General features: G+C 37.9%; 1 protein-coding gene across 3 annotated transcripts in view; it reads right to left on the reverse strand.

Moving 5' to 3' along the window:
- mRpL1 (mitochondrial ribosomal protein L1) overlaps window positions 1-19,475 on the reverse strand; it is a 468,615-nt gene that overhangs the window by 381,199 nt on the left and 67,941 nt on the right. For all 3 annotated transcript variants that reach the window (XM_090379616.1, XM_090379615.1, XM_090379614.1), the window contains one exon: window positions 6,615-6,739. In XM_090379616.1, coding sequence (XP_090235742.1) covers window positions 6,615-6,625 — 11 coding nt within the window. In that variant the 5' untranslated portion in view covers window positions 6,626-6,739. The remainder of the gene's footprint in view (window positions 1-6,614; window positions 6,740-19,475) is intronic.

Raw genomic sequence — 19,475 nt, forward strand, 5'->3', positions numbered from 1 at the left:
ATTAATTAACCTAACTGCCCTCTTCTGAATGGAATCAAGAAGCCTGAGAGAGGTTTAGGGGGCACCACCCCAGTTGTGGGAACAATATTCCATGGCAGGGCGGATTTGCGATTTATACAGAGTGAGCAGCTGTTTGGAAGAAAAGTAACGCCGAGAACGAAAGAGAAAACCAAGTTTTTTAGATGCAGAGGAAGCAATATTTGTAATGTGCTTGTGCCAAGAGAGATTAGAAGTCAGGGTAATCCCCAAAAGAGATATATCATTTTGCCTAGAAATCGGAGTGTCACTAAAGATAAGCATAGGAGCAGAAGAATCATTTTTACGAGATATAAGACAAGACTGAGTTTTACTAAGGTTGAAATCAACAAAGTTGTCTTTGCCCCAATGGAGAATTACCTGAAGATCAGCATTTAAGGAATTGGTAGCATATTTTCGAGAAGTTGAAGCTGATTGAGCAGGACAAGGTTTCTCAAAATGGAAAGTTGAATGCAATGTGCTATCATCGGCAAAACTATGGATAGGATTTCCAGTCAATGGAAGAAGGTCATTGATATTCAAGAGGAAAAGAGTGGGGGAAAGAACTGAACCTTGGGGGACACCGGCATTAGTGGAGAAGTCAGAAGACAGAGAGCCATCTACCATCACCCTCAGTGAGCGATCAGAGAGAAAACTGGATAACCAATTACAAAAAACAGTTGGAAAACCATAAGATGGAAGCTTTTTTAGAAGACGCCAAACACGATCAAAAGCCTTTGAGATGTCAAGAGCAACTACTTGTGTTTCCCCGAACCTTTCCATTGAATTAGTCCACAAATGGGTAACATAAGCCAGAATATCACCAGTGGATCAACACTGACGGAATCCATACTGGCGATCGTTGATCAGACGGAAGGTTTCTAGGTAGTTTAAGAGTTGGCGGTTAATTGATTTCTCCATTACTTTAGAAAGAGTAGAAGTAATTGCAATGGGACGATAATTGGATGGGAGGGATTTGTCACCCTTTTTAGGAACTGGCTGGATATGAGCAAATTTCCAAGCAGAAGGAAAAACACCTTTGGAATAAGAAAGTGAAAAAAGGCGGCAAAGAATAGGAGTAAGTTCAGGAGCACAGGTTTTGAGAACAAGTGGAGAAATACCATCAGGACCTGGAGCTTTCTTAGCATCAAGATTCATCAAAATCCTTCTGATATCCTTTTGACCGAAGACTACAGGAGACATTGAATGGAGCGTGTTAGGAATGGTGGGAGGTGTTTTACCAAGATCATTAATACATGAGTTCGAAGAAAAATGGGATGCTAGCAGGTCAGCTTTATCCTTGGCTGAAGTGACAGAACCATTCTGGTTTGGACAGAGGTGGGAGCAGAGATGGGCAAAAGTTGCGGCCAATAGCTTTGGCAAGAGACCAGAATGCTCGGCTACCATTAGAGCAAGAAGCAAGTTTTCTACTCTTAGCCTGTTCAAACTCTAGTTTGGACTGAGTAATAACTGCTTTACAATTGTTGCGAGCTTTGGTGTAGGCAGAAAATGAAACTGAAGAATTGGAAACAAGTCAATTACAATATGCAACATTCTTCTCTTGGACAGCCTTAGCACATTTATTGGAAAACCAAGGTTTAGATAAAGGACGAGATTTTAAAGTGGAGTGTGGGATGAAGGATTCCATTCCTGCAAGAATAATTTCACTGACACGATCTGAGCAAACGTTGACATCAGAAGTTTTGAAACAGTAAACAGACCAAGGAAAAGAAGAAAAGTCTCGCAGGTCATCCCATTTTGCATTCTTGTAATGCCAAACAATACGAGGTTGGGAATAGCCATGAGATAAAGGTTCCATTGGAGAAGAGACAATCACCAAGCTGTGATCTGAAGTGCCTAAAGGACCTCTCACTTCAACCTTGTACTTAGAAGGGTTGGTTGTGAGAAAAAAATTAAGCATATTGGCTGTATGATTAGGATCGTCCGGTATTCTTGTAGGTAAATGAACAATCTGTGCTAGGTCATTAGTAATTGCAAAAGCCTCAGCATCTCGACCTGCTGGGTCGGTGTGACTAGAAAACGGAAGCCAGCTGGAGTTGTGAAAGTTAAAATCACTAAGGAAAATTACCTCACTGTTAGGAAAGTTGGACTGGAGAAAGTCAAGTTGCAAAGAGAGGAAGTCAAAGAGCTCCAAGTGATTAGTGGAGTTGGGAGAACAGTAGAGACAACAGATGAATTTTACACAATGAGGTAGAGAGATTTTAAGCCAGAGAAGATCAAAGAGAGGAGATTCCAAATTGCCAAGTCTCTGACAGGGAATATCAGAACGGACATATGCACAAGTACCACCTTTGAGGCAAAAGGAATCATACAGAAAATAATTTGGACATCTGGAATGAGCAGTAGGTGAATCAACTGTTAACTGAGATTCAGTCAGAAAAAGTACATGGGGTTTGGAAGACTGCAAGTGGAAATGGACATCGTTGAGATTGGAATTGAGACCACGTATATTTGCGAAATGAATTAGCAAGTCCTTGGGAGGTTTAGATCTTTTCGCAGATAAGCTTGCTCTATTATTATGACAATTCATGGTGTATTCAATAGTAAGAAAAAGTGGGTGGGACATGCAGAAAATTTATGCAATCATGTTAAAAATTTCTTTGAATTTGGACCAAATTAGAGGTTTTGCAATTTAAAAAAATTTTTTTTTCTGTTCTCTCATATACCCCCAGGTACTCAAATCTGGTGAATGTGGGCTTGGCACACCTAGGGTCCTGACCAGCATAAGCCTCAGGCTTCTGTGCACCATACGGCTAATAATTATAATAATAATTATTTATAATATTGATTTCTTTTTCCTCATACCTATTTCAAGATATTGATATATGTAAGTGAATGTATATGTCATTTGTTCGGGCATTACCTGATAAGGAAACATTTGATTGATAGAACATTTTTCAGTTCTGTTAGTCTCTAAGGCAGGTTTTAGGCCCAAATCAGATCCCATAGCCCTTTAGTTCCTCCTCTACAGACAGATTGCTATCCAGAACAGCAGTTCTGATCATTTACAAAATATGAATCATGCAGTATAAGACATTTACAAAATTTTGTTCTGGATTTCATGCAGATTGGTAACTTATTTATTCTGTGCATATATCTCACCTCAAGTATTGACTAAACAGATTCACTCTTGCAGTTAACCATCATATGGTAAAGCTAAGTGCTTCCTGAGAATAGTATAGAAGTTCTAAATACTTGAGATACATTACTTGACAATTGGATGTGCTTGAAATGTAACAAAATGTGCATCATTTGTTTTATTTTTCATTTTTGATGTGAAAACACCTTTGGGGGCACCTAATACATTTTTGAACTGAAGCAAAACCAGTTGGTAACGAAAACTTCAGACTGAAATTATGTAAATGACGTTACTTACTGAATGATGCTAATGCAGTGAAAACATCTTTGGCGGCACCAGCTACATTTTCGGACTGAAGCAAAACCAATTGGTAACAAAAATGTCAGATCCAAATGACACCACTTCTTAAATGATGCTAAGGTAGAATAAGTAGTGGTCGTGAGCCTGCAACTTACTCTACTGAATCAATTATTGACTGCATTAGTGTCATTTAGGAAGCGACACAATTTGCATCATTTCCATTTCACATTTTCATCAAAGACATTTTCACATAAAACATCTTTCATGCATACGGGATACACATGCACTTTTTTGGATGTGTAAACATATACAGTGGCACCTAACAATGGAATGGAATGAAAATGGAGGAGAAAAAAAAAAAAAAAATTGACAAATATTTGTATTGTTGCAGTCATATAACAAATATTTGTATTGTTGCAGTCATATAACAAATATTTGTATTGTTACAATCGTACTGTTCAACAAATGGTTACAGTTATAGTTCTTAATTAGGTTATTGGCTTGGATTTTGCTAACCTCTCTGAAGCCAAGGATGTTTATACATAAAACATATTTCATGCGTACAGGTTACACATGGTTTTATTATTTTTTTTTATTAATTTTTTTTTTAATTGGTTGCTCCAAATATAAAATTTTGTTTTAACCTATGGTACTTAGAGTACTGTATATTAGTTGAGAAGCCGCAAGGTACTTGGGTTTTGTTGGACCCAAATTCCTCGAGATGAAGTGTTCTCTAATTTTTTCACTGGTTTCAACAATTTCAATGTACCACTAATAAGGTTCCCCCCTTCCTCCTTTGTATTTAAATAAAAACAGCTAAATGTCTCTCTGGGTAACTTAAGTTTTTGAAGGAAAAAAGTACATAAACTAGTTTAACTTGAGAGTCAGTTACGATTAAAATGACCCCTAAACTAGTGAAATCTTAAATAAGATTGCACTTACTCTACTGAAAAAATCTTAAATTTAAAAATCTTTTAAATCTTATTTAAAAATCTTAAATAAGATTGCACTAGTTTTTCCCCATAATTGTTTAAGATTTCACTTCACTGGTGAAAGTGAAATCCAATCATAATGGAAAAAAATAAACCAACTTAGAAATTAATAACTTTGACAGCTACAATAAAACCTAAACTAGATTGTGCAAAGTATTAATTGATTAATAATAACACCAAAACTGATAAATTGATATCTTTAACAGCAATAACAAAGCCTAAACTAGCTTGTGCAAAAATAAAATAATTAAGCAGCTAATTATTAAAAAAAAAAAGTTGTTAACAGTAGAAAGTAAAATGAGCATTTTAACATTGTATGTATACACACTAGCATTAGTAGTGGCGTCAGCCAAAAAAAAAACTTCCCATTTCACCTGTCCATTCACTCCAAAAGTTTGTCCAGTCCTTCCTTGAATTTATTTAAGCTATCAAGTTCCACAACAATAAATGGAAGTTTGTTCCAGCAGTCAACCACTCACTGGCTAAAGGCAAATTTCCGCACATCTGTTGTACAACTGTCTTTCCTCAAATCAGCATTAAGCTTGCTCACAGGTGCCTAGTCTCCAGAGGCTGCAATTTGCAGAACTTAAGCCTTTCTCGGTAAGAGTGCCCCTTTGTTCCCTTGATCAATCTCATTGCCCTTCTCTGTAAGCTTGTAGCTCTACATCCTTACTAAAACGAGGCCTCTAGACCTGTATACAGTACCCAAGGTGTGTACAGTACCCTGACATTGACTGAATCTCACGAGCTGCTCTGGCAGCCTGTCTGCACTGTTCTAAAAACCACATATCTGACTGCACAATTACCTCGGGTCTTTTTCATTCTCCCCTGCCCTGCCCCTCAACATGGGCACCTGTAAGTGGTACAGGGCTTCCAGATTAGCATCACTGGGATCCAATGCCCACAGCTTAGATTTCAGGCTGTTATCAGGAATCTGGCATTTTTGCTGTAACCCATGGAAATTTGGAAAGGGGGATCCTGGTGGTTGGGGGGCTCAGCTTTAACACACCACTTTGGCCTCCTGCTTCAACAAGACTGGTTGTTGTGGACGGCTAAATCAGGATCAATCGACTAGCAGGATTGCCTGCAAGGGTCAACCATCCCAATTTGGGGGAGGTCCCTATGAACTGGAGAATGTATTTCCAATTCAGAAAGAGGAATCAAAAGATGACATGACTAATTACAAACCTGTTAGCTCAACTTCTGTTCCAGGATAAATAATGAAGTCACTGGTTAAAGAAGTAATGTCCCTACCCTATGTAGGGACATTACTATGTAGAAGTAATGTTAAAGAAGTTATGTCCCTACTCTATGGTCTGAGGGACAGGATTTAGGCTGGCAGCTGTGCTGCGGTAGAGTTTTAAAAGACTTCAACTTTGTAATGTGAGAAAGAATCTCCAAATGTATAGACGTGTTGGGGGAAACGCAAATGTCTAGTTTGTATTTTGAGCAATATAAGAACTGAAGGAGAGCCTATGTAAGAGCTATTACTCAAGTTAAGAAATCTTCTTGGCAAAGATATGTGGAAATTGAACGATCAAGAGACCCTTGCGTTATATTTAAACATGTAACAGAAAAATATTATTTAAGAGACACTAATTGTAAGATCAGAAGCAAGACTTAAACCCACATTGAACTGGTAAGAATCTGTGAACATAGTCCTGGATGAACTGTTTCCAGGAATGAAAAATGAGTAGTTGACAGAACACCAACTTGAAATGGTTGCATGTAATGCTGGATATTGTGCAATGTGTGTGTGAAGAATTGTTCACAATTAACAAGTAGTCCAGGCTGTGTGAAAGAGCTAAGGATGTCCGATTGCCGGACCTTGATTTAATTGACTCATCAACCGGTGAAATCCACCACTTTGCTTATTGGAGGCTTGAAGTGGTGGAACCCATGTTTAGTCTCTAGAGCTAAGTTCCAGCCAACCCTTCCCTATCTCTTCCATCATGCAGTATGATTGATGATTTTTGAGGTTATGATGAATGTCGTGGCGAGATCCAATATTCCTTACATTTGGAAGGAATATTGGATACAATAGGTGCTTTATGCATCCAGTACCTAAAAACTGATAAGAAAGTTGATTATTAATCTGCTTTCTTATCAGTTTTTAAATATCTAAGAAACAAGATTTAAGAAAATACAGCTTTTAATTTTCATTAAAAATTAAAGTTTAATTGTGGAAAATTTTCATTTTTACTTACGTGTTAGTCATCTTGGCTGGAAATATAAATGGCTTTTTTATTTCCTCTACTTTTTCAGCTTTTTTTTTTTTATGGGCAATATTCCTAGCTATCCGCTTTCCTTTACGGGCTGCATAATAGCGAACCTAAAATTTTGTTGAAACAAAATGCCCATTTGTCAAGTTCTGAAAGTTAGCAGAAATACCATGCATGAACTGTACTTCTAATTAATTTTCTACAATGCCTTTTCCAATGTACATTCCTAAATTACAATTAAGTAAGTACAATTAATTCTACATTGAACTTTCCACAATCAATTGCACTTATCCCTCGAATACTTTTAAATGGATTATAACCATCATTTATCCATAATATTGGTATACAAGAAAATTGAGTATACACAATTTAATATACAAGGAGTGATTAAACAGTTTGTGGACTGCACTTATATCTGAGAAGCTTACTGGCTATTCAGATGGATTTCCTACAAAGTAGTCTCCTTGACACTGATTACACACACAATACCAATGTTTCTGCAACTTCTGGAAGCATTTCTGAAGCCTCTTTTGGAATTGCTAATAATTGCTGGGTCATGTTCTTAATAATTTCCCAAGTCATACCAAATCTATGCTCTTGACAGAAGGAAAGCAAATCTGCTGAATACTAAGGCAAATCATGGCGAATTGCCATCTATGAGACTGATATATTTAGAAACAAACTTGAGTCATTCTTAGCTACATACAAAGCTGAAGGGGTTTGTCAACTCTTGTATTATAATTAATTATTATAATATTACATTATAATAATCTAATATTATAATAATGTTATTAATTAATTATAATATAAATGTTAATTAATTATTATGTATTATAAATATTATACTTTAATTATTAGTTATTTAATAATTAAAGGACAATAATAACTTAAAAATTTAAAAGTTTGATTTCTGTAGCAAAGTTTCACGTTTCAAACAACAAAGATTGTAATTTTCAGCAAATACAAAAGGAAAGAATATCAAAGAACAGAAGTGGAAGGCATTAATGTGATGAAAAGTTATTTTATACTAAGGATGAAAGAATACTCTACATGAACTAAAAAATTTAATTTATTGAACAAAAGTTGCTTTTTTTTTTTTTTGTGTATGTGTGTACAGGCCTAATAATAATAAATGAAAATAAAAACATCAGTAAAACAGAAATTAACAAAACAAAAAAAAAAAAAAAAAACAGAAAAAAAATAAGTAAATTAGGGAGGGGAGGAGCAGGGAGTTTCAGCTGAAATGTACAACCTATTTCTACTCCATTTCTGTTTACTATATATGGTCTGTATGTAAAAGAGCAACAACTACCACTCAGTAAGCCAAATTATTTCCATCCTTAGTATATCATATTATCTGTGTGTAAGATTGTCCATCAGCTCCTAAATTATGTTCAAAGGTATGGAGTGGATACCACTAGTTGACGCAGGTATTCAAGACTGGTTTGGAAGAAATCGATGGGACTACAGATGCTAATTCAGAATAGCACCTGTGGAAATATCTATAGTATCCTATATATATATATATACACAGGGTGATTCACTACCAGTGCGACAAACTTGCAGGAGGTGTAGGGGGCACAAAGACGAATCGGAATCACATAGCATTGCAGGGTCTGAAATGCCTTCATCATGCGGTAGAGGACATTGAACGGGAAGTCCCGTGAACAGCGATCCCGCTGGAAGTCAGCATTTGCAAACCATTTCTGTTGAAGAAACCAAGCAGCAAAAGTCCTCCAGAGAGGATAATCCACAGGCTCCAATGATTGGACGCGTTGCAGATGGTATGAACTCATTTGCTTTGTTGACAGTATCCTCCATACAGTGGATTGGGAAATACCCAATCGTTGGCCTATCGCTCGAGTACTCGTACTCGGATTGCCTTCTGCAAGACGTAGGACATTCTCCTCATTGTCTAGTGTCCTCGTCGTTCGCTCTCGATTCATGGTAACTCTCGTGAAACAACCAGTCTCACGTAACCTTCTGTGCACATGGGCGAAAATCGTATGATGAGGAACACGCCTGTGCGGGAAATGCTCCTGGTACAAGCGCAGAGCGGCACGCCCGTTACAGCCCGCAGCTCCGCACGTGAGATGCATGACTGCCAGTTCAACATTTCAATACTCGTCCATCCTACTGCCGCGGGAACCGGTTCGCAAATGCTGACTTCCAGCGGGATCGCTGTTCACACGACCTCCCGATCAACATCCTCTACTGCATGACGAAGGCATTTCGGACCCTGCAATGCTATGTGATTCCGATTCGTCTATGTGCCCCCTACACCTCCTGCAAGTTTGTCGCACTGGTAGTGAATCACCCTGTATATAGGGGTGGATGGGATCTATCCAGTTATATTAAAGGAGGCAGCAAAGGAAGTAAGTAAACCCTTAGCCATAATTATGAGAGCTTCCTTGGACTCAGGGAAGGTGCCCATAGACTGGAGATGTGCAAATGTGACCCCAATTCACAAAGGGGGATTAAAGGCTGACAAGTAATTATAGACCTGTGAGTTTCACTCCTGTTCCAGGAAAATTAATGGAGACACTGGTTAAAGAAGCACTACAGATTCATCTACACAAGGCTTCAGTTATAGCTCGGACACAGCATGGTTTTGTTAAGGGGAAGTCTTGCCTGACAAATTTGATTGGATACTATGATGCATTCACAAAAGAACTGGATGCAGGGAATAACTTTGATATTATATACTTGGATCTTAGAAAGGCTTTTGATACTGTTGCACATGGAAGACTGCTGCACAAATTGGAGCAGTGTGGCATTGGAAGCAAATTGCTACTATGGATAAAGGGGTGGTTGAGGGAGAGAAGACAGAGAGTGGTAATCAATGGACACTGCTCATCGTGTACTAATGTTATTAGTGGAGTCCCTCGGGGTTCAGTGTTGGGTCCATTCTTGTTTTCTGTATTTATAAATGATATTGATGATCAAGCTTAATGTCCAAGTTTGCAGACGATACAAAGGTTGGCAGGGTTGTCAAGGACACTACTGACACTATGCTCCTGCAACAGGATCTGGAAAGGTTGAGCACATGGGCTGAGAGGTGGCAAATGAAGTTTAACTTTGACAAATGTAAAGTACTACATATGGGAAACAGCAATCCCAGCGTAACATATCAACTCTGTGGTACTACACTGACAGTGGTTTTTTTTTTTTTTTTTTTTTTAGGAGCATTAGCAACTAAGGCCATATTGCTCCAGGGATATGCGGTGGTCATTCCCTGACCTTTCCGCATCCTCCGTATTTGGTGGTCACGGGCTCGAACCCCGGCCTAATCAAGAAGCGTGTGCTACGCACCGCTGCTCCTGCCCACCTGGCTACGGAGGCGCCACACTGACAGTGGTAGAGAATGAAAAGGACCTGGGGGTAATTGTGCAGGTAGATATGAAGTTCTCTGAGCAGTGCAGACGGGCTGCAAGAGTAGCTCATGGTGTATTGTCGATGATACATAGGAATTTTTCTAGCAGGGATAAGGAGGTGATTATTCCCTTGTATAAGGCAATGGTCAGGCCACACCTTGAGTACTGTATACAGGTCTGGAGGCCTCATTTCAAGAAGGATGTAGAGCTGCTGGAACGAGTACAGAGAAGGGCAACAAGATTAGTGAATGGAACAAAGGGGTACTCTTACAAAGAAAGGCTTAAGTTTTGCAAATTACAGTGTCTGGAGACTAGGCACCAGCGAGGTAATCTGATAGAGGTGTATAAAGCCTTGAATGGTTTGAGCATACTCAATGCTGATGGGATTCTTCCTCTTGCTCAGAATAATTACCTGAGAGGGCATAAATTCAAATTGAAGATAGATGTGCGAAGTTTGCCTTTAGCCAGCAGGTAGTTGGTTGGTGGAACAGACTTCCTCCCTTGTCGTGGAAGTTGATAGCCTAAATAAGTTTAAGGCTCAGCTGGACAGGTATTTCGAACGAACAGAGGGGTGAAGTGGTTATTTTTTATTTTTTTGGCTGATGCTGCATAAGCTTGCTTTCTTGCATCAAATTCCTCTACTAATGCTAATGCTAAGTATATTTGCATGAGCGTGTACAGAGAAGGGTAACAAGGTTGGTGAGGGGAATGAAGGGATCCTCTTACCAAGAGAGGCTTAAGTTCTTGGTAAGAGGATTCTTAAGTCGATAGCCTAAATAAATTTAAAGCTCAGCAGGACATGTATTTCAAACGAACGGAGGGAAGAAGTAGAAGTGTTTTTTTTTTTTTTTTTTTTGGCTGATGTTGCATAAGTTTGCTTTCTTGCATCATATGCCTCTACTAATGCTAATACTAATGTATCTGTAGGAAGTGAACCTCTGTTTCATAAGGATGAAAGTGAAGTTTCTTATTTCCTGCAAAATTACAAGAAAAATTAGCACTTAAGGAACTGTTCATAAAAATTCCAGTGGTTGAAGCTGTTGTGCAGAGCACAGTTTTTCAAATTTTACCACCAATTAAAATTCATGTTCACTGTTTATGTGAGAGCAGATGGTCAGAGAAACTGGCTATCAAACTGCAAATTTGGGTGGCTAAAAACTCTTTATGCCAAATAAGTTTAATAATTGTAGAAATATCATGTCCAAACTTTTCCATGAAATTTGATCAAAGATGAGTAGTTTAATTATTCTAGGTATCTAATTGAATAAGAACTGTCATATTGTAGATCATTAATAAGATGGAAGATTTCAGAATACATAAGACTTCTCCATTATTCTACAAACAGTTAAGTACAATACAACAATAACTGAAAGGAAATGATCATTCATCCATTTTAGGAAATGGCTGAAGGAGAAAATCCACACAAATTAAAAAAATGTGGAATAAACCATTCAAAAAAATGACACAAAACAAAAAGGAGTTATTTTTACAGTATGGGTTGTAAGGGGACCAGTAGAGATATATTTTAGGACCTATAGATTTTTCGGCATTGAGACAGGCCAGACTGTTGCAATCCTGCAAGTGTCATTGTTAGAAAAATGATTGCTTTAATCATTGAATCAGGTGTTTTCAGTACCATAGGGAAGGATTTACCAAGATAATCAATACAGGAGTAAGATAACAAGTACCAACTTTATTAGATCATACTTTATTAAATTTTCATTTTATTACGTCTTTATCATATTTTTATTAGATCTTTATCGGATTGTCAGCTTATCTTTAGATAAATATGAAACACAACTACCAGGATGCCATAGTACTGTAAATACAGGAATTCCCCAACTTACATAAGGGTTGCTTTCTGCGGAATTCTAAGTAAGTCGGAATTTTCCCCCATGCTTGTGCAACACTCAAAACTGTGCTCGCTGAATTGATTGAATCAAAAAAGAAATGTTGGACAAACATATAAATAGAATTATTTATTGTATTTATTCAATTTCAATTTTTTTTTTTTTTTTATGTGAACCCCAAACACGAGAGGTATTATAACCTATAGTACTTAGTACCGTGCTTGGGTTGGAGGTTGAGAAGACGAAAGAAGATATTTGTTGACGTTGGACTTGAACTTCTGTAGATTGTAATTTTCGGGAAATACGTATGAAGGAAGGTTGTTCCAGAAAACGGCAGTTGAATGAATAAATAAGGAAGATGAAAAGTGGGGTTCTGTGGGTTTGAAGTTGGACAGTAAATGGATGTTGGCTGGTGGCGACACATGTTCGGACTATTTTGAAAGAGAGTCCGGGAATTATAGAAGCCAATTCAGAAGAACAGTGCCCATCAAAGTATCTGTAGAAGAGGCATGCAGCAGAAACAGTACGTCTATGAGAAAGCGAGTGGAGAGACTGTTAGAGATGAATCATTAATTAACCTAACTGCCCTCTTCTGAATGGAATCAAGAAGCCTGAGAGGTTTTGGGGGTACCACCCCAGAGGCTGGAAAAATATTCCATGGCAAGGCAGATTTGCGATTTACACAGAGTGAGCAGCTGTTTGGAAGAAAAGTAACGCCGAGAGCAAAAGAGAAAACCAAGTTTTTTAGATGCAGAGGAAGCAATATTTGTAATGTGCTTGTGCCAAGAGAGATTAGAAGTCAGGGTAATCCCCAAAAGAGATATATCATTTTGCCTAGAAATCGGAGTGTCACTAAAGATAAGCATAGGAGCAGAAGAATCATTTTTACGAGATATAAGACAAGACTGAGTTTTACTAAGGTTGAAATCAACAAAGTTGTCTTTGCCCCAATGGAGAATTACCTGAAAATCAGCATTTAAGGAATTGGTAGCATATTTTCGAGAAGTTGAAGCTGATTGAGCAGGACAAGGTTTCTCAAAATGGAAAGTGGAATGCAATGTGCTATCATCGGCAAAACTATGGAGAGGATTTCCAGTCAATGGAAGAAGGTCATATATGAAGGTAATATACAAGAGGAAAAGAGTGGGAGAAAGAACTGAACATTGGGGGACACCGGCATTAGCGGAGAAGTTAGAAGACAGGGAGCCATCTACCATCACCCTCAGTGAGCGATCAGAGAGAAAACTGGATAACCAATTACTAAAAACAGTTGGCAAACCATAAGATGGAAGCTTGTTTAGAAGACCTTTATGCCAAACACGATCAAAAGCCTTTGAAATGTCAAGAGCAACTACTTGTGTTTCACTGAACCATTCCATTTAATTAGTCCATAAATGGGTAACATAAGCCAGAATATCACCAGTGGATCGACACTGATGGAATCCATACTGGCGATCGCTGATCAGACGGAAGGTTTCTAGGTAGTTTAGAAGCAGAAGTTAGGAGTTCGCTGTTAATTTATTTCTCCATTACTTTAGAAAGAGTAGAAGTAATTGAAATGGGACAATAATTGGATGGGAAGGATCTGTCACCCTTTTTAGGAACTGGCTGAATATGAGCAAATTTCCAAGCAGAAGGAAAAACCCCTTTGGATTAAGAAAGTGAAAAAAGGCGGCAAAGAATAGGAGTAAGTTCAGGAGCACAGGCTTTGAGAACAAGTGAAGAAATACCATCAGGACCTGGAGCTTTCTTAGCATCAAGATTCATCAAAATCCTTCTGATATCCTTTTGATGGAAGACCACAGGAGGCATTGAATGGAGCTTGTTGGGAATGGTGGGAGGTGTTTTACCAAGATCATTAATACATGAGCTCGAAGAAAAATGGGATGCTAGCAGGTCAACTTTATCCTTGGCTGAAGTGACAATAGAACCATATGGTATCGACAGAGGTGGGAGCAGAGATGAGCAAAAGTTGCGGCCAATAGCTTTGGCAAGAGACCAGAATGTTCGGCTACCATTAGGGCAAGAAGCAAGTTTTCTACTCTTAACCTGTTCAAACTAGTTTGGACTGATTAATAACTGCTTTACGATTGTTGCGAGCTTTGGTGTAGGCAGAAAATGAAACTGAAGAATTAGAAACAAGCTAATTACAATATGCAACATTCTTCTCTTGAACAGCCTTAGCACATTTATTGGAAAACCAAGGTTTAGATAAAGGACGAGATTTTAAAGTGGAGTGTGGGATAAAGGTTTCCATTCCTGCAAGAATAATTTCACTGACACGATCTGAGCAAACATTGACATCAGAAGTTTTGAAACAGTAATCCGACCAAGGAAAAGAAGTCGCGCAGGTCATCCAATTTTGCATTCTTGTACAGCAGGCCCCCGTTATAACGCGGTTCGCTTTACGCTGATTCGATATAACGCTGTTCTTATATTATAACCCGTATCTGACTATAACGCTGTCACAGATCACTATAACGCTCTTTTACAGATTACATTTTTGACATATTTAACGAAATCGTTTCATTTGATGGAGTCGATAGCTTGAAAATGAATAGCAAAACAGCATTAAAACGTTTCCCACGCCGACTTGAGCAATTTTCCCATGCTCAGTGAAATTTTCTCTCACGCTAATTTAAGTACAGTCACTTGTTACGCAGTTCCGAGATCAACATTTTAAAAAATGATCAAATATACTGCTTGTAATATTTGCGTTATATGCATTTATCCGAAGTCTAGTTAGTCATCACTCAGTACAGTATTAGACATCGTGCATATCGGACAGTTTACTTGAACATTGTATCATAATTAATTCAACCAACGCAGTTATATTTTCGAAGAGCTAATAATGACCGACAGGAATGAAAATGCAACAACGTCTGGGCGCGGTACGAAGAATATAAATGTAAGAAAAAGACTGAATTTGAAAATTAAATTAGACGTTTTGAAGCGAATCGATTCCGGTCAACGACAAGCGGATGTGTGCCATAATTTAGGACTCGCAAATTTAACTGTAAGAACAATTATGAAAAAATAAAGAATTAATTTTAGCAGCGGGAAAGATAGCTGTTCCACTGCAAGCAACTAGGACTAGACCGGCTATTAGGATTGAAATGGAAAGACTAATTTTTTTGAAGATAATATTCCAGTGCAGAATTCAGTTAAGCTAAATATTAAAAAGAGAGAGAGTGAGAGAGAAAGAGATTAGCCAATACGATGATCTGAAGAAAACTCGCCTAAAAAAAAAATGTGGAACCATTTAAAACTGGTAGAATAGATTTAAAATCCCGGGAGAAGCCGCTAGTGCAGATTAAGGAGCCGAAACTTTCAAAAAAGAACTTGTTAAAATTATTGAAGAGGGGTATTATGTGTTATACTTCTCAACAAGTTTTTAACATAGATGAAGCAGGCAGGACTTTTGTGGAAACGAATGCCTAAAAGAAGTTTCATAGTGAAAGAACAAAAAACATGCCAAGTTTCAAAGCGGCGAAGGATCGGTTGACTTTATTGTTGGGTGGTAACGCTGCGGGCCATTTAAAATTAATACCCCTTTTAGTTTATTTGGAAGAGGGCCAAAGTTCAACTCAAAATCCACACATTTTTCATGATTAAATTCATCCATTAAATTAAATCAATTAAATTCATTATTTTAATTGGAATTTTGTTTACTTTTGAGACGCAAGTAGTTACCACATAATTATACGTATGTAATGCAGAATATTTTATATGTGCAAATATTTGAATATTAAATATTTTGACCGACATTTGTGCATCTTTTCATTACCGTTTATTATTGATTAGGAAATATCCTATGGCACCGACCGCAGCTCACAAATACATATGTTACCTTATGGGAAAGCGGCGCTCGCTTAGCGCTCTGTTTTTCCGGAACGAATGATCAGCGTTAAGCGGGGGTCACCTGTAATGCCAAACAACACAAGGCTGGGAATAGCCGTGAGATAAAGGTTCCATTGAAGAAGAGACAATCACCAAGTTGTGGTCTGAAGTGCCTAAAGGACCTCTCACTTCAACCGTGTACTTAGAAGGGTTGTTTGTGAGAAAAAGATCAAGCGTATTGGCGGTATGATTAGGATTGTCAGGTATTCTTGTAGATAAATGAACAATCTGTGATAGGTCATTAGTAATTGCAAAAGCCTCAGCATTTCGACCTGCTGGGTCGGTGTGACTAGAAAACGGAAGCCAGCTATAGTTGTGAACATTAAATCACCAAGGAAAATTACCTCGCTGTTAGGAAAGTTGGACTGAAGAAAGTCAAGTTGCAAAGAGAGGAAGTCAAAGAGCTCCAAGTGATTAGTGGAGTTGGGAGAACGGTAGAGACAACAGATGAATTTTACACAATGAGGTAGAGAGATTTTAAGCCAGAGAAGATCAAAGAGAGGAGATTCCAAATTGCCAAGTCTCTGACAGGGAATATCAGAACAGACATATGCACAAGTACCAACCTTTGAGGCGAAAGGAATCATGCAGCGAATAATTTGGGCATCTGAGATGAGCAGTAGTTGAATCAACCGATAACTGAGATTCTGTCAGAAAAAGTACATGGGATTTGGAAGACTGCAAGTGGAAATGGACATCGTTGAGATTAGAATTGAGACCACGTATATTTGTGAAATGAATTAGGAAGTCCTTGGGAGGTTTAGATCTTTTTGCAGATAAGCTTGCTCTATTAGTTTGACAATTCATGGTGTATTCAACAGTAAGAAAAAGTGGGTGGGACATGCTGTATGAAGTAATAAAATTTTTGGATATGGCCTACACGTGGCAAGAATATACCCAGATCCTTGACATAACGTGGCCTCGACAATGCTCCCGGCATACACACTACTCGGACTCCCTCCAGTCACTATCTGGCAGAGTAGAGGTGGCACGATTATACACTAGCTGATCGGGAAGCCTCCTAGAGAGTTACCTAGAGAGAACTAGAGAGTTCAGTCCTGTGTACTAACTAGCGGCCGGCCTGCGAACACCGTTTTAGAGCTGTACCCTCGAAATGTAAGGAATATTGGATCTCGCCACGACATTCATCATAACCTCAAAAGTCATCAATCATACTGCATGATGGAAGAGATAGGGAAGGGTTGACCGGAACTTAGCTCTAGAGACTAAACATGGGTTCACAACTTCAAGCCTCCAAATAATCAAAGTGGTGGTATTGCACCGGTTGATGAGCGTCATCTACCACCTAGTACTGCCTAGTAACATAGAGGGGCGGCATTCCTCTATGTGGTGTGGATGCCACACCTCGACCCCTGCTTACGTTGGTTCACACCTGGGTGGTCACCCACCATGTACTTGTGCATGGAGGTTATACCCAGGATTACTAACAGTCTAATGGGCAGGAAAAATTACAAAAGCATGCAATTTAAAAAAATTTCAAAATTATAAAATTCCAAAAAAAGAGAGGAGACAGGCATACAACTCCTTACAACCCATAATGTCAGTAAGTTTTACTTCTCAAGCACTGTTGCCAGAATCGACGTCTTTAGCTGATAAGTACACCGCTATGGAGATTTAGAAGGGGTTGGGCCGCTCAACCTTACAAAACGTTAATAGATGACTGGACAGTGGCTTTTCTTTTCATTGTAGATTTCTTTGTAGCAAGCAGGCATATCATTCACCCCACCCCTCTGTAAACCTTTAAGAATTGTTCGCTGTCAGGATCCATCTTCTCAAACCTCAGCGTTGCCGACGTAATTTCACGAAATGCCAATTTTTTTTTTTTTTTTTTTTTTTTTTTTTGGTAGTTGTTGGCGCATCGGCTTCTGTGGCCATAGTGAAACTCCCAAGGGTTTTTGCACTATTTTGATCCAAGCCCGAGGCAAGATTCGAACCCGTGACCTTTGGGTTGCCAGGCAGGCACTTTACCCATATAAGAATCAAAATTGATTCTTATAAGGAACATATGATAACGATGAAGGGGTAGTGCAAGTTCCATTATAAATATGACCTTTTAAAGAGATAAATAGCTTAGTAGTATAGCAAAATTTAACTTCCAAGGACTTGGAACAAATTACAAAAAAAAAAAAAAAAAAAAGTGTTATTGGGTTCAACATTACGATATTTTCACGATACCTCCATTTATCACTACTGATGCAAAATACGTTTTCACTGGCAGGCAAAAACTTACATAAAGTCAAATTTGCATAAGTCGAGTATTACGTAAGTCAGGGAGTTCCTGTACAGATGGACAGAAGTCAAGGCAAATGGACATGACAGGTTTCCTATTTTTGGCTTTGTCAAAATCAAGCTTGAATTTATTATTAACCTGTTTGCAACTCCTCCAGCAACTTTATTAATGACAAAAAATGAACAGAGAGATCTGGATGCAAGCCAACTACAATATACCTCATTCTCATCTTGCAGTAAACTTGGACCATAGAAATCTTTCCATCAACAATGAGGATAAAAAATTTAATATAAAAAATAACAAGAATTCAGTAATCTCAAACTCTTGTAGTATCAAAAACTATTTCAAGTTTTTGATAATGCAAGAGTTTGACATTACTGTGGAATATCTTACTGAGAAAAATCACATTTTTCTGAGGTTTAAATAATGGACAAAAGCTTAGAGTGGAATGAGACTAAAGAATATTATCAGTGTCATGACCTGAGCAAATATTAGAATCAAGAAATTAAAAATATTAGTCATTGGCATTAGTAGAGGTATACGATGCAAAAAATAAAGTTTATTCATAAAGAAGAAAGTAGAATAGATGTCATATATACCATTCCACTTAGAATTGTTGAAATGACAAACACTTTAAGAATGAGAATGGCCACAGTTCAGTCTCCACTGAAGAAGAGACCCCCAAAGCTATGAATCTAACGTACCCATAGAACAGCTAACAATAACTATGTGGTTGAAAAAAACTGAACTTGGGAAAATCGGCATTAGCTGAGAAATTAGAAGATAGAGAGCCATCTACCAATAACACCAGTAGGAAGTTAGAGAGAAAGATATCTATCCAACTGCAAAAATATCAGAAGGAATGACAAACATGATGGAAATCTTAGCAAATTTGAAGAAAGATTTAAAGATTAGTAAGGCAATCGGTAATCAGATGATGGATTTCAATATTACTTTGGAAAGAAATGAAGTATGGGCAATACAACAATAACAGATAGAGGAATGTATCACCTTTTGAGCAACTGGCCACGCACGCATGGGATTTTGTGATTGGGTATGTCTATTGGCCTATCATGTGACTTACTGCAAAGAGGGAATTTGGTAGTATTACTTGTATATATTCATTTTGTGTACGTGTTGTAGTCATGGGCATTGAATAACAGTTTAGCTAGCAGGAGGCTTAATTAGGTAAGAAATATATATATATATTCCTCACTTTATATAATATAAATAAATTTCAATTTATACAGCCAATATTGTCTAATGACTATCATTATCAAGAATACGACATTATGGTTAAACACAACTTCCAATTGGGATTCCCAAGGTTTCCTGCCAGATTCAAGTGAATAACTAATGAATAACATAACAGACAATAATAAAATAAACAGCAAAAGTTTATTAAACTTCAATTTTAAAACGCAAAAAATGATTAGTATATATATTCCCATTCAAGATCAATTAAATAATT

Source organism: Mastigoproctus giganteus, chromosome 8 (assembly GCF_048544385.1).
Source record: "Mastigoproctus giganteus isolate SK-2022 chromosome 8, ASM4854438v1, whole genome shotgun sequence".
NCBI classification, from domain to species: domain Eukaryota; kingdom Metazoa; phylum Arthropoda; class Arachnida; order Uropygi; family Thelyphonidae; genus Mastigoproctus; species Mastigoproctus giganteus.